The following is a 15325-nucleotide window of genomic DNA, read 5'->3' as shown; positions in this document are numbered from 1 at the left end:
GGCACCCCTGAGCTGGGGCTGGCCGGGGCGGGGTGGGGGAGTGGGGGGGGGGGGGGGGGGGGGGGGGGGAAATGGGGCAGGACGCAGTGTGGGGGAGATGTTTAAATTCAGTCGGGTTCCACTCCCGACCACTATTTTCCTGGACAATTGGAAAGTGTGGAACTGTTGGACGACGTACGGATCAGAGATGTGGCCACGAGGGATACCTCATCTCTCCCTAACCCAGCCCCCCAGTCAAATAGCATGCTCATGCTTACCGACAGGTGCAACGGATAGCTAACCGAAAGGTGCCACGGGGAGAAAGGGCCTCGTGTGCGTCGGGGTGAAGTGTCCAGCAAATCAGCAGCTCATTAAGCCGCGGCTTAGGTAAGTGAAACTAATCTGGATCGCTCTTTCCGACAGCCAGCAGAGACGCAATGGGCCGAATGATCCCTTAGGTGACAATTCTACACAGATTGGGGAGTGGCAGAGCGGTGTCACGGGTATTTGGCACAGCAATGCACTACATTACATTTCCATGATAAATGTTGAGCTTCACACATCAGTCTTGAAGGACGCGAGGCAGGGCAGGACCTCATTCGGTGTCTGCAATAAATTCGGTGCACAGTTCAGTAAGGGGAACCCACGGAACATTAAAGCAAAACCGGCTAGTGGGACCAAAGGGCAAACCTGTGAAAGGTCAATTGAAAACAGACCTCGGGAAGAAATATGCCCAACGGAGGCATTAGGGACTGGATGGTACAATGGGAGTTGCAGTGTGAGGGGAATGCATAGAATTATAGAATTCAGCTGCCCTTCTGTGCAGAGGGAGGCCATTCGGCCCATCAAATCTGCACCGACCCGAAGAAAGAGCACCCTACCTCGGCCCACACCTCCACACTATCCCCGTAACCCTATCTTATCTTTATTGCCACTAAGGGGCAATTTAGCACGGCCAATCCACCTAACCTGCACATTTTGGGCTGTGGGAGGAAACCGGAGCACCCGGAGGAAACCCATGCAGACATGGGGAGGATGTGCAAACTCCACACGGACAGTCGCCCGAGGCCAGAATTGAACCCGGGTTCCTGGAGCTGTGAGGCTGCAGTGCCAACCACTGTGCAGTGATGGCCAACTGTTCTCGTCTTTTATTAGGTTCCTTGAGTTCATTGGTGAACACACTTTGGCGTTACCCAAGGGCATCAGCGGAAGGGATGATTACCCTTAGTGCATGAGCGATGCTCTGGGTACATAGATGTATATCATTGCGCAAGATCTTTATCAGCAAAATAGAGAATTTTTCTCATTGAGACAATACTATGACAAAATAATTGGAAAATGAAGAGTTAACCACAAGAATTCAAACATCTTTTAACATACCTACACCTGCTAAGATGGTTATTGCAGGATTTCAATCATTGCCACATTTAGCCAGCTGTGTCTGACAAACCTGTACGGATCTCCGACATCAGAAACTTCATCGGAGTTCCCCAGTGGCTCAAAGGATCTTTGCACCACCCGGGCGGGGCTGTCCTGAAGATCACAGGCCGGCGAGACCCCAGGGTTGATGGAGCTAAATTGATCTCATCCGAGACAGCAATGGAATACCCCAAACAATCGCAGCGCTCCTCGGCAAGGAAGATGAAAAATCCAGTCTCCGTGCCCGACAGTCACCCCAGTGACGGAGAATTTGTAAGTGTGCACGTGAGCAGGAGACGGTTACCCACGATGTGACGCCTCGCCACAGTCAAACAGCCTGCCAACAATATCTGTAAAGGCTCAGACATATTGGTCAATGTGTCCATGCTCAACGCAAGCCTGGCCTTCAGCTCACCGCCTTCACAGAATCGCTACGATGCAGGAGGCGGTCATTCAGATCATTGTGTCCGCACTGGCTTGTCAAATGGGCATTATTTACTTTGTGCCATTTCCCTGCCTTTTCCCCATGCCCCCTGCACACAATCTAATGCCCTCTTGAATGCGATTGAGCCTGCCTCCACCACATCTCCAGGCCATGCATTCCAGACCTGGGCCATAAGACATAGCAGCAGAATTTGGCCACTCGGCCCATCAAGTCTGCTCCGCCATTCCATAAGACCATAAGACATAGGAGTGGAAGTAAGGCCATTCGGCCCATCGAGTCCACTCCGCAATCATTCAATCATAAGATCACAAGACATAGAATAGAATAGAAGAGAATAGAATAGAACAGTACAGCACAGAACAGGCCCTTCGGCCCTCGATGTTGTGCCGAGCAATGTTCACCCTACTTAAACCCACGTAACCCGTATACCCGTAACCCAACAATCCCCCCATTAACCTTACACTACGGGCAATTTAGCATGGCCAATCCACCTAACCCGCACATCTTTGGACTGTGGGAGGAAACCGGAGCACCCGGAGGAAACCCACGCACACACAGGGAGGACGTGCAGACTCCACACAGACAGTGACCCAGCCAGGAATCGAACCTGGGACCCTGGAGCTGTGAAGCATTGATGCTAACCACCATGCTACCGTGAGGCCCCTAAATAGCAGCAGAATTTGGCCACTCGGCCCATCAAGTCTGCTCTGCCATTCAATCATGGCTGATATTTTTCTCACCCCCATTCTCCCCATAATTATTAATCAAGAACCTATCTATCTCTGTCCTAAAGACAGTCAGTGATTTGGGCTCCACAGCCTTCTGCGGCAAAGAGTTCTACAGATTCACCACCCTCTGGCTGAAGAAATTCCTCCTCAGCTCTGTTTTAAAGGATCGTCCCTTTAGTCTGAGATGGTGTCCTCTGGTTCTAGCTTTTCCTACAAGTGGAAACATCCTCTCCACATCCGCTCTATCCAGGCCTCGCAGTATCCTGTACATTTCAATAAGATCCCCCCTCATCCTTCTAAACTCCAACGAGTACAGACCCAGAGTCCTCAACCACTCCTCATATGACAAGCTCTTCATTCCAGGGATCATTCTTGTGAACCTCCTCTGGACCCTTTCCAAGGCCAGCACATCCTTCCTTAGATACGGGACCCAAAACTGCTCACAATACTCCAAATGGGGTCTGACCAGAGCCTTATACAGCCTCGGCAGTACATCCCTGCTCTTGTATTCCACTTGGTCTCACGTCACATTTGCCTTCTTTGCAAATCACTTTCAATACATACCCGCTGGTGAACTGTAACAGTTTTTCGCTATCTGTCCAGGCCCCATCATGATTTTGAACATCTGTATCAAATCTCAAAAGTGGTCATGACCAGTTAATGTTTTGAGGACGGACTCCAGTCCAGAGGACAATAAACTAGAGATTTATTTTTAAATAAAAAGCTCCATCGTTTATCCTTGGCTTTAAAAAATAATTTGGGATTTCATGACAATCCCTGAATCATCCAACCGGTTGTTATAGCAACCACTGTAACCAAAGCAACACATCTTTCTAGTCTTTGCTCACCAAGTCAACAGTTAGCCCCATGGAAGGTTTATACATTAAAAATTCTAGTTCGAAACATCAGATCATTCAACACTCCTCTCGATCCCCCCAGTAGGTTTCTGGATGTCTTCCCGGTTCGCCCCTAACAACCACAAGCTCCACATGCTCTTCAGCATATCGTCACTGCACTGAAATCCCAACTGTTGCAGAACCTTGCAGTCCTAATCTGTCATTCCCTGGTTCTCAAAGGGTTAGGTTTGGCATTTAATAAGGGGGGGAATAAATGGATCCACTGGCAGGATTGTATGGGAGCCGGAGTATACAGGTTTAAGATAACTGACCAAAGAGCCACGGATTAGAAGAATGTGTCTTACACCACGGGTTCCGATCTGCAATACCTTGCCTGAGATAGTGGGGACAGCAGACCCAACAATTTCTTCCGGGTGCTCCGGTTGCCTCCCGCAGTCCAAAGATGTGAGTTAGGTGGATTGGCCACGCTAAATTGCTCTTCGTGTCCAAAAGGTAAGGTGGGGTTACTGGGTTACGGGGATAGGGTGGAGGCGTGGGCTTGGGTAGGGTGCTCTTTCCAAGGGCCGGTGCAGACATGATGGGCTGAATGGCCTCCTTCTGCACTGTGAATTCTGTGATGCTATGAATAACTTTTGAAGGGGAAATGGATAAGTAAAGTTTGCAGGGCTGGTGGGGGAGGGCGGGGGAAGAGCAGAGGACTGGGCCTAATTCGATTGTTCTTTCAAATGGCAGCATAGACATCGGGCTGAATGTCCTCTTCCAGGGTTACTTGATCCCAATACGGAGCAAAACCTGAACCCCTCCTCGCTAAACCACTTTTTTCCTATCATCCTTGATCATCAAGCTTCTGGTCACCAAATTATCCTAGTTCACCTTTTCTCTCAGAGCCTCACACTTTGAGCGGTAGGTAGAAGTGTGCAATGGAACAGAGTTTTTCTTTGGCTAGCGATCGAGAGAAGCCGTGGGGGGGGGGGGGGGGGGGGGAAGACAAACTTGCAATTCTGGAGTGCATTCCATAGCTGCGTGATATCCCAAAGGGCTTTCCTGTCTATGAAGTGTAGGTCGCTTGTAATGTGGGGAATGCACAGCCAATTTGCACACATTAAATCCCACAAGCAACAATCTAATTTTTGTTTCCTTCCATGCCTGGTGGGCACCAAGGGGGTTGGGGTGCCTTTTTTTGACCCTCTTATATTTTGGTTTAATGTTTTAAATTTCATTTGCTTTTTGTTTCATACAGTATCCGTTTGCCCCTTTAATTTATCCCTCAGTTTATTTGATTTAGTTTAATTGGTTATTTGATTTATTAAAAATAGGAATATAATTTTATTTTGGGGAGTTATAGGGCAGGATTTGGCCAGAACAGCAGGGAGAACTTCCCTGTTTTTGCTTCAAAGTAGCGCCATGGGATTCCTCGTGCGCACCCAAGACAAGGCCTCATTTTAAATCCTCATCCCAAAGACCGCACCTCCGACAGTGCAGCCCTTCTTTCAGTACAGTACCAGAGTGTTAGCCGAGATATTTGTGCTCGAGGGCCTGGAGTGGGACTTGAACCAGCAACCTTCTGACTTGGGAGGCAACTGAGTTCCCCACTGAGCAGGAGATGTCAGTGAGGGAAGGAAACTGCTCAATCGGTATTACGATTTACTAAAGCACAGATGCACATATGCTATTATAATGCATTCAAAGGAGCACAGCCCTGTTGGCAGTGCAAGGTGCTTCCAATAAAGGGTGATTTTTCATCAAAGATACAATGACCATGCGAAATTGGAAACACTGAACATTTACTTAATGCTGGGTGATGAAGTGCTTTACAAGGAACACTCTGGCCTTTGCAACAGTAACCTTGCATACAACCTTCCATGCATGACAATAAATTGGCAACTGCGGCATACTATTCACCCTTTGAAGATCTACAACTTAAACTGCGGTTGAGCAATATTTGCAACAAGTAACTGTAACCTAGGTGTGGCAGTGGTGGAGTAAGCTGCCTCGAGCTTTGACGCTCAGCTCAGAACACGTTTAGGTTCCACTGATCTCCAGACTTTATTACAGTCAGAGTCCAAAAAGAAATGGACGCAAGAGCTGAATTCCAGATCTGAGGCAAGTAACTGCCGTTGACACCATAAGACATAGGAGCAGAATTAGGCCGCTCGGCCCATCGAGTCTGCCCTGCCATTCAATCATGGCTGATATTTTCTCATCCCTATTCTCCTGCCTTCTCCCCATCACCCCTGATCCCCTTATTAATCAGGAACCTATCTATCTCTGTCTTAAAGACACTCAGTGATTTGGCCTCCACAGCCTTCTGCGGCAAAGAGTTCCACAGATTCACCACCCTCTGGCTGAAGAAATTCCTCCTCATCTCTGTTTTAAAGGGTCGTCCCTTCAGTCTGAGATGGTGTCCTCTGCTTCTAGTTTTTCCTCCAAGTGGAAACATCCTCTCCACGTCCACTCTATCCAGGCCCCGCAGCATCCTGCAAGTTGCAATGAGATCCATCCTTTCTAAACTCCATCTGGTACAGACTCTCAAGCGCTCCTCATACATGAGGCAGTATTTGACCAACTGTACCGTCAAAATGCCCGAGTAAAGAAGGTGGTTGTAGCTTTTGGAGGCCAAGCCTCCGGGACTCTGCTGCACGTGCTCCTCAGGCCAGATGCTTCATCACTGACCTTCTCTCCAAACAGAAGGTCAATGGTGGGGATGTTCCGTGTTAAGCATCGTGGTTTAGGAGTCCCATTTTGGCATGGCAGACTCTGCCGCACTTACAGCCGAGGGAGATTGTGGGGCGAGAAGGTGCGCCGATTTGCCCATCACTGTCTTCTCGTCGGTCAGCTGAGCCGCTTGTTTCATAGATTCATAGAATTTACAGTGCAGAAGGAGGCCATTTGGCCCGACGACTCTGCACCGGCCCTTGGAAAGAGCATGCTACTTAAGCCCACGCATCCACCCTGTCCCCAATAACCCAGTAACCCCACCTAACCTTTTTTGGACACCAATGGGAAATTTCATGGCCATTCCACCTAACCTGCACACCTTTGGACTGTGGGAGGAAACCGGAGCACCCGGAGGAAACCCACGCAGACAAGGGGAGAACGTGCAGACTCCACACAGAGAGTGACCCAAGCCGGGAAACGAATCCGAGACCCTGGAGCTGTGAAGCAATGGTGCAAACCACCGTGTTACCCTGCCGCATTTCTGCCTGCTTCTTCCAATTCCTTTAGACAGCCTGCGGAGGTCACGGTTGCCAGTGGCTGTCGCCCAGTTTTCAGGGTCCACCCATCTTTACATCTCACTTTGATGTCGTCCTTGGAGTGGAGGGATGGACACCAAAGGGGTCACAGCCCAATGGCCAGTTCACCGGACAGAAGGTCTTTGGGTCCACAGGCGTCGTCTATCCAATGAACGTGACCGAAGCCAGCACAGACATCATTGGCTGAGCAATAAGCATATGAAGATAGAAATGGCTCACTCCGGGACCCGAGCTGGTGACCTTGTCCGACCAAAAGACACTGTAAATAGCGAAGGTGGAAACTGGCCAGCCTTTTCTGCTGGCTGGCATCTGTTGTCCAGGCCTCAGTAGTGTAGACGAGTGTGCGGAGGCCTCAGGCTTGGTACACTCAGTTTGGTGTTCTTGGTTATTCTACACTCTCACTCAGTTTGCAGTCTCTGTGACTCGTGTGCCGATTTCAGCATCAGTGACAGATTTCTGGTGATGGCGGAGCCTAGATATGGGGAGCTTTCAAAAACCCGCAGCGTCCCAATCCCAAAAACCCAATGCTTATGTAGTACATTGTATATATTGTGGTGCCCTATTATGTATTCTCATGTATTTTCTTGAATTCTGTTCAATTCCCTTTTCTTCCCATGTACTGAATGATCTGTTGAGCTGCTTGCAGAAAAATACTTTTCACTGTACCTCGGTACACGTGACAATAAACAAATCCAATCCAATCCAATCCAATCACATTGTCTGACAAGTGGCAGGTAACATTCATGCCAGGTAGTGGCCATCTCCGACAAGCAACATGCAACCACCACCCCAGTCAATGGCATTACTGTAATTGAAACCCGCCATCGATATTTTAGGCGCCACCATTGACCAGAAACTTAACTGGACCAGCCATTTAAACACTGCGGCTACAAGGGCAGATCACAGCATGGCAGCACAGTAGTTAGCACAGTTGCTTCACAACTCCAGGGTCCCAGGTTCGATTCCCGGCTTGGGTCACTGTCTGTGTGGAGTCTGCACGTTCTCCCCGTGTTTGTGTGGGTTTCCTCCGGGTGCTCCGGTTTCCTCCCACAGTCCAAAGACGTGTAGGTTAGGTGGATTAGCCATTCTAAATAGCCTTTAGTGTCCAAAAAGGTTAGGTGGGGTCACTGAGTTACAGGGATAGGGTGGGGGCGTGGGCTTAAGTAGGGTGCTCTTTCCAAGAGCCGGTGCAGACTTGATGGGCCAAATGGCCTCCTTCTGCACTGTAAATTTTATGGTCACAGTTTGGAAATTCTACAGCCAGTAGTTCGGCTTCTCACTTCCCAAAGCCTGTCCACCATCTACAAGGCACGAGTCAGGAGTGTGATGGAATACTCCCCACTTGCCTGGATGAGCGCAGCTCCAACAACACTCAAGAGGATCGACACCATCCAGGACAAAGCAGCCCCATTTGACTGGTGCCCCATCCACCACCCTCAATATGCACTCCCTCTACCACCGGCAGAGTGTGTAACACTTACAGGGTGGACTAAAGCAGTTCACCAAGACTTCTACAAACAGAACCTGCAAAACCCACATATCTCTCTGTACCACCTAGAAAAAACATGGGTAGAAAACAGATTGGAACACCATCACATGCGAGGTCTCCAAGTGACACACCATCCCAACTTGGAAATATATTTGGTCATTCCTCCGTCTCCGCTGGGTCAAACTCCGGAAACTCCCTTCCTCAGAACACCGCCACCACATGCACCGCAGCAGTTCAAGAGGGCAGCTCAACACTACCTTCTCAGGGGCAATAAATGCTGGCCTTTCCAGTGATGGCCACGTCGGAGGATTGGGAAACAAACTTTTAAAAATGAACAGCTTGACTGGCACAAGGCCCGAATACGGAATAGACACATTGCCGAATTAGCCAGGGCCATGAAGCGGAAAATAAATAAAGTGGGAACGTGGAGGTGAGTTTACAAACAGATCAGCCATGATCTTATTCAATGGCGGAATGGGCTTGATGGGCCGAGTGGCCTACTCCTGCTCCTAATTTGATTCGTAGGTCAATGCTGCAACAACCAATAGAATTTGTACACCCCGTACTCTTAGTTAATCGGGGTCGGTCTGTCAAGTAAAATGCCCGAGGGCACTTTTCTTTCGAATAGAGGGTGCAATGAAGAGCTGGCACTGTTGCAAACCTCATGCTATCTGCTCATATCGTTAATGCAAACGGATGATCTTCGCTTAAAAACAAAGCGAGTGATTTTTTAAAAAATTCATTCATTGCCATCGTTGACAAGACTGACATATGTTGCCGATTCCTTGTTGTCCATTCACATTATTCATTAATGACTTAGATGATGGCACAAAAAGTCCCATATCCAAATCTGCTGATGAAGGATATTTTGGCCTTGGAGGGAGTGCAACGTAGGTTTATTATAACGATACCTGGATTTACAGGGGTCGAGTTACGAGGAGAGATTACACAGATTCGGCCTGTTTTTGCTAAACTTTAGATGGCTAAGGGGTGATCTGATTGAAGTATTCAAGATATTAACAGGGAAAGACAGGGCAGGTAAACTATTTCCACTGGTTGGAGATTTTAAAACTGTCTAAAAAATTAGGACCATCCAAGAGAGGTGTTAGGAAGCACTTCTTCACCCAAGAGGATGGTAGACGTTTGGAACTCTCTCCCATAAACAGCAGCTGAAGCTGGAACAGTTGTTAATTTTAAATCCAAGATAGATTTTTGTTAAGCAAAGATATTAAGGGATAAGGGCCAAAAGCAGGTAGATGGAGTTAGGTCACAGATCAACCATAATCTCAATAAATAGCAGGACAGGCTTGAGGGACTGACTGGCCTACTTCTCTTCCGATGTTCCCTCGAGGAGGTGACGGGGGGCTGCATTCCTGAACCATTGCAATCCTGATCGTGAGTGCTGCATGCGATATAACAACCAGTAAGGTTACCAACATTGTAATCCTGAAACATGGGACAAGTGTCCTCGGAGTCTGCACATCCTCCCCGTGTGTGCGTGGGTTTCCTCCGGGTACTCCGGTTTCCTCCCACAGTCCAAAGATGTGCAGGTTGGGTGGATTGGCCATGAAAAATTGCCCTTAGTGTCCAAAATTCTATGATTAACCTAGGACAAAAGTTCGGCACAACATTGTGGGCCGAAGGGCCTGTTCTGTGCTGTATTTCTCTATCTATCTAATTGTGAAAGATCTAAATTAGAACGCTGTGCCTTAAAAAACAATCTGAAAAAACGCAAACAGACATTAAGTTTGAATGCAAGCATTAGAAAAAAAAACCTAGCCTCTATCCAATTGGGGTAAGACAGAAGCTTTTTCCAACATAACATATACACATACAAGATATATATACAATATGGCTAGATAGATGTTGGGTTGGAATAGACCTGATCATGTTATGTAACACATCTCACCCAGAGCAACATTTGGAATATTGCAATTAGTTCAGAGGTTACAGATTCAATTTCCTGCTTCCTCTGAATAAACCCATAAACAGATACTGCTCATATCTAACGGTTGGCACGTGCTTTACATACAGCAAGTGAGGAAAGGAAAGACGCGGTAATAATAATCTTTATTGGGGTCACAAGTAGGCTTACATTAACATTGCAATGAAGTTACTGTGAAAATCCCCTAGTCGCCACATTCCGGCACCTGTTCGGGTACACCGAGGCAGAATTCAGAATGTTCAATTCACCTAACAAGTACGTCTTTCGGGGCGTGTGGGAGGAAACCAGGGCACCCGGAGGAAACCCACTCAGACACAGGGAGAAGGTGCAGACTCCGCACAGACAGTGACCCGTGCCGGGAATCGAACCTGGGTCCCTGGAGCTGTGAAGAAACAGTGCTAACCACTGTGCCGTGTGGCATGGTGGTCAGCACTGCTGCCTCACAGAGCCAGGGTCTCAGGTTCGATTCCAATCTCGGGTGACTGTGTGGAGTTTGCACCTTCTCCCAGTGTCCATGTGGGTTTCCTCCGGATGCTCCGGTTTCCTCCCAAAGTCCAAAGATTTGCAGGTTGGGTAGATTTTCTGTCAGTCAATTAGACCATGGTGGATCTGCGGTCAACCATGACCTTTGCCCTATATCCTTCAAAATCTTTGACAGATCTCAAATTTAGAATTGATCAACCATCAACTGCTATTGCCAGAAGATAGCTCCTATACCTCCTTTGAGTGTATAAGTAGTTCCGGATTTCACTCCTGAAAGGTTTGACTCTAATTTTTAGAATGCCTCATAGCCCTACCCTCCAGAACCAACGGAATTGTTTTTTCTCCATCTTTCCCATATATTCCCCTTCACATTTGTGAAAGGTTTGATCAAACCTTCCAATGATTTGTTTGGTTGTTTACCCAGAGAGCGGGCAGAACATGGCACTTGTAGGGGCGGGTTTAGCACAGTGGGTTAAACAGCTGGCTTGTCAATGTAGAACAATGCCAGCAGTGCGGGTCCCAGTCCCGTACCGGCCTCCCCGAACAGGCGCCGGAATGTGGCGACTAGGGTTTTTTCACAGGAACTTCATTGAAGCCTACTTGTGACGATAAGCGATTATTATTATTGATAACCAGAGGGAGTGTTTGAAGTTAATCGTATCAGTGCATTTGAAATGAAATGAAATGAAAATCGCTTATTGTCACGAGTAGGCTTCAATGAAGTTACTGTGAAAAGCCCCTAGTCGCCACATTCCGGCGCCTGTCCGGGGAGGCTGGTATGGGAATCGAACCGTGCTGCTGGCCTGCCTTGGTCTGCTTTAAAAGCCAGCGATTTAGCCCAGTGAGCTAAACCAACCCCAGTATGTGTCGAAGCCAGAGGGTTAAATGAGTGAGAAGGGAATAGAGGGTTATGCTGACAGATTGAGGAAAGGAAAAATGGGAGGGGACTCCAGTGAAGCATAAACACCAATATGGGGACGGTTGGGTGTTCTGTTTCGGTACTAGATATATGTAACGCTACGTACGCAACTCTTGGAGTCCAGTGTCATTCTAGGATATCTACACTGCACTTCCTCCAGGCTAAAAGGTCCTTCCTGAGCGGTGGTTCCCACAACTGCTCACACTAGTGGAGGATTCTCATTTTTGCAAAAAGTAGATTGCACCAAATTGGAAGATTGCAGCGTCAGAAATAGCAAGCACCTGGAAGAGTGGGACGCAGCCCAGAAGTCGTTGAATGAGGCGCCGGTTCTCACACAGATAGGTGGAACTCTCATTGCAAACCTTGCACGGTTTGAGACGACCCCAGTCTTGGGAAACTGCCAGGGACATTACCGAACCTGCTGCTTTAAAAGTCTTTAACTTTGAGGGCTTCCCGAGCTCAAACAGCGACCAGATACAGGTTTGAGGGGGAGACTTCCTGGCTGTGGCATCAGACTTCTGAAAACTGAACCCCAACATTCAGTTGCTGAGGAAACTGAAGCTAATTGGACTCCAAAAAGCTCAGCGTATTTTTTTTTGCAGAATGCGAACAGGCACGGGGGCTCTGGGTGAAGCTGTTTGTGGGAGCGAGCTTAAAAGTCTGAAACTTGAAAATCTGAGAGCCGCCCAGGTATGCTGAAGAGCTGGGCGTTTTTCAGTTAAGCAGGGCTGGCCATACCTTGTTCCAGGGCGTTATTGAGTGGTGGGATGACAGTATCGCCACCAGGGCTGTTGCGATAGGGGGAACAGCTGCTTTCTATCCACCTTGTCCATGCCCCTCATAATCTTATACACCTCAAAAAACAACCCTGGCACAATTTCAGGCTAAAGGGACGATCCTTTAAAACAGAGATGAGGAGGAATTTCTTCAGTCAGAGTGGGGGTGAATCTGTGGAACTCTTTGCCGCAGAAGGCTGCGGAGGCCAAATCATTGAGTGTCTTTAAGACAGAGATAGATAGGTTCTTGATTAAAAAGGGGACCAGGGGTTCTGGGGAGAAGGCAGGAGAACGGGGATGAGAAAAACATCAGCCATGATTGAATGGTGGAGCAGACACGATAGGCCGAGTGGCCTAATCTGATTCTGTGTCTTATGGTCTTATCCAGCCTCTCCATGTCTAAAATGCTCCACCCCAGGCAATGTCCTGGTGGATCGTCTCTGCAAAGTAGCAGAACTAACTGGGATGGCAGAGAGGGTTGCTTTGATTTTCAAATTCTTCCAGGTTAATTTAAACCGTGGCCCTTTACTGTGAGGCTATATGTTTGCTGGTTTCTCAATGCAATTTATGCATCCGCATCGACAAAGGGAGAAAGAGGTGGTTTCTGAGAGACATTGGACCCACAGCGCTGAATAGTCTGTTTTGGTACTGCAGCAGAAAATCATTAAAAATATATATATATTTATTCACAAGATCTGAACATTGTTGGCTACACCAGCATTTATTGCCCATCCTTAATTACCCTGGAGAAGGTGGTGGTGAGGGGCAGTACATGTGGTGCAAGTATACCCACAGGAGTGTTAGAGAGCGAGTTCCAGGATTTTGACCCAGCCACCCCCTATTTTCCCCTCATCAGGAACATGGTGCGTGATCGTTTATTCGGAGCAGTCCAAATTGTTATGGCAACGTGTACTTTTACACGTGTGTTGCAGTCTGGAGCTGTGGATAGTGACAGTAGAGGCTCCAACTTCATTTCCGCTACTGGTGCCTTCTTTTATTCTTAGCATCATAGAATTTACAGTGCAGAAGGAGGCTATTCAGCCCATCGAGTCCGCACCGGCCCTTGGAAAGAGTACCCTACTTACCCCCACGCCTCCACCCTAGCCCCTTTATCCCCATATATCTAGTAACTCCACCTACCCTTTTTGGACACTAAGGGCAATTTAGAATGACCAATCCACCTAACCTTCACATCTTTGGACTGTGGGAGGAAACCGGAGCACCCGGAGTAAACCCACGCACACACGGGGAGAACGTGCAGACTCCACACAGACAGTGACCCAAGCCAGGAGTCGAACCTGGGACCCTGAAGCTGTGGAGCAACTGTGCTAACCACTATGCTATCGTTCTGCCATTGAACTGAGGTTTAACCACATTGCTATGAACCTGGAGTCACGTGTAGTCCAGACCCAGTAAGGAGGGCAGATTTCCTTCCCTAAAGGACATGAGGAGGCAATGGCGTTAGTGGTATTATCACTGGGCTGGTAATCCAGAGACCCAGAGTAATGCTGTGGGGACCTGGGTTCAAATCCCGCCATGCGAGTTAGTGGGATTTAAATTCAATAAAAATATGGAATTAAAAGGATGACCGCAAAGCCATTGTTGATTGTCGTAAAAAACAATCTGGTTCACTAATATCTTTTAGGAAGGAAATCTTACCTGGTCTGGCCTAAATGCGACTCCAGACCCACAGCAAAGCAATTGACTCTTAAGTACCCCTAAGGGATGGGCAATAAATGTCCCAGTCAGCAACACCCACATCTCATTAGCAAATTTAAAAAACACATTGGAGAACCAGATGGCTTTTTATAACAACCAATAACAGCTTCATGGTCACCATTACTGAGAAATAATTCCAGATTATTAATTGAATTTATTATAATCGTTATTGTCACAAGTAGGCTTACATTAACGCTGCAATGAAGTTACTGTGAAAAGCCCCTAGTCGCCACATTCCGGAGGGAGAATTCAGAATGTCCAATTCCTCTAACAGCACGTCTTTCGAGACTTGTGGGAGGAAACCGGAGCGCCCGGAGGAAACCCACGCAGACATAGGGAGAACGTGCAGACTCCGCGCACACAGTGACCCAAGCCGGGAATCAAACCTGGGACCCTGGCGCTGTAAAACAAAAGTGCTAATCACTGTGCTACCGTGCCGCCCATGGTAAATTCCATGGCGGGATTTAAAACCCTTGCCCCAATAACCTGGGCCTCTGAATTACTTGTACAGTCGCATTACTACCACGCCACTGCCAAATTTGACAGCTCCAGGTGGTTACTAGTTCAGCACCACCATCGACCAAGGTGCCAGACCCATGATTTCAGAACTTGAGGGATAATTTGGTCACTCCCCCAGGTAACCACCACTTACAAAGTTGATCATTGCCAAAGGGGGGGGGGGGGGGGGGGGGGCATTCAGAAAGTGTTAATTACCTGAAATCGGAGGGGAGATCTCCTGGCCCTGTGCAGTCCTTCGGGGCTCCTGGTCAGCTCGGAGAGGGTGAGGGGTGGGGACGGCAGGTGCCCTTGACCGTGCCAACTCCCGCTTGCCCCCAGCCCCTGGCGCCGGTCCCACCGCCTTGTGCTGAAATCAACCATTTGTCAATTACACGCTGCCCGGAGAGAGGCACATGCAACAATCCGGGAGGAAACAATCAGCTCCCAAACCCGCCTGCCACTCTCTTCCTCCCTATTCCCAACTCCATGAAAGACAGTTCAAATCAAAACCCCTGCCACTCCTGGAAGGAATCATTCTTCTGTTGTTCACTTTGAAATACCCCGCCTTCCGCGTCCACAGTTACCAGAAACACAGCCGCAACTGCAGCTAGACACCCACCCACCCAAGTTTCCCCTCCCTCCCTGGTTCTTTGTGGCAGGTTCTGAGGTGGTCTGACTTTCCCCCTCCCCGTTTACAGTGAGTTTCACTGTATCCCAGACACTGGATACTTTCCCCTGGAAAATCGCGACAATGTATCCACTTGGAAACGGTAACTTTCAGTTACAATGTATCCAGCGTCCTTGTGATTTCAGG

At 48.3% G+C, this 15325-nt stretch overlaps 1 protein-coding gene across 1 annotated transcript in view; it reads right to left on the bottom strand.

Moving 5' to 3' along the window:
* Positions 1 to 15072, bottom strand: part of LOC119956722 (myosin-11-like) — a 63777-nt gene extending 48705 nt beyond the window's left edge. Inside the window, exon 1 of the mRNA XM_038784059.1 lies at positions 14728 to 15072. Within this exon, the coding sequence (XP_038639987.1) occupies positions 14728 to 14892 (165 nt within the window). The 5' untranslated portion in view covers positions 14893 to 15072. The remainder of the gene's footprint in view (positions 1 to 14727) is intronic.
* Positions 15073 to 15325: the final 253 nt, after the last annotated feature.

Source organism: Scyliorhinus canicula, chromosome 24 (genome assembly GCF_902713615.1).
Source record: "Scyliorhinus canicula chromosome 24, sScyCan1.1, whole genome shotgun sequence".
In the NCBI taxonomy this organism is placed as follows: domain Eukaryota; kingdom Metazoa; phylum Chordata; class Chondrichthyes; order Carcharhiniformes; family Scyliorhinidae; genus Scyliorhinus; species Scyliorhinus canicula.
Note: the sequence above shows the minus strand (reverse complement) of the source record. Positions and strands in the feature narration are given on the sequence as shown.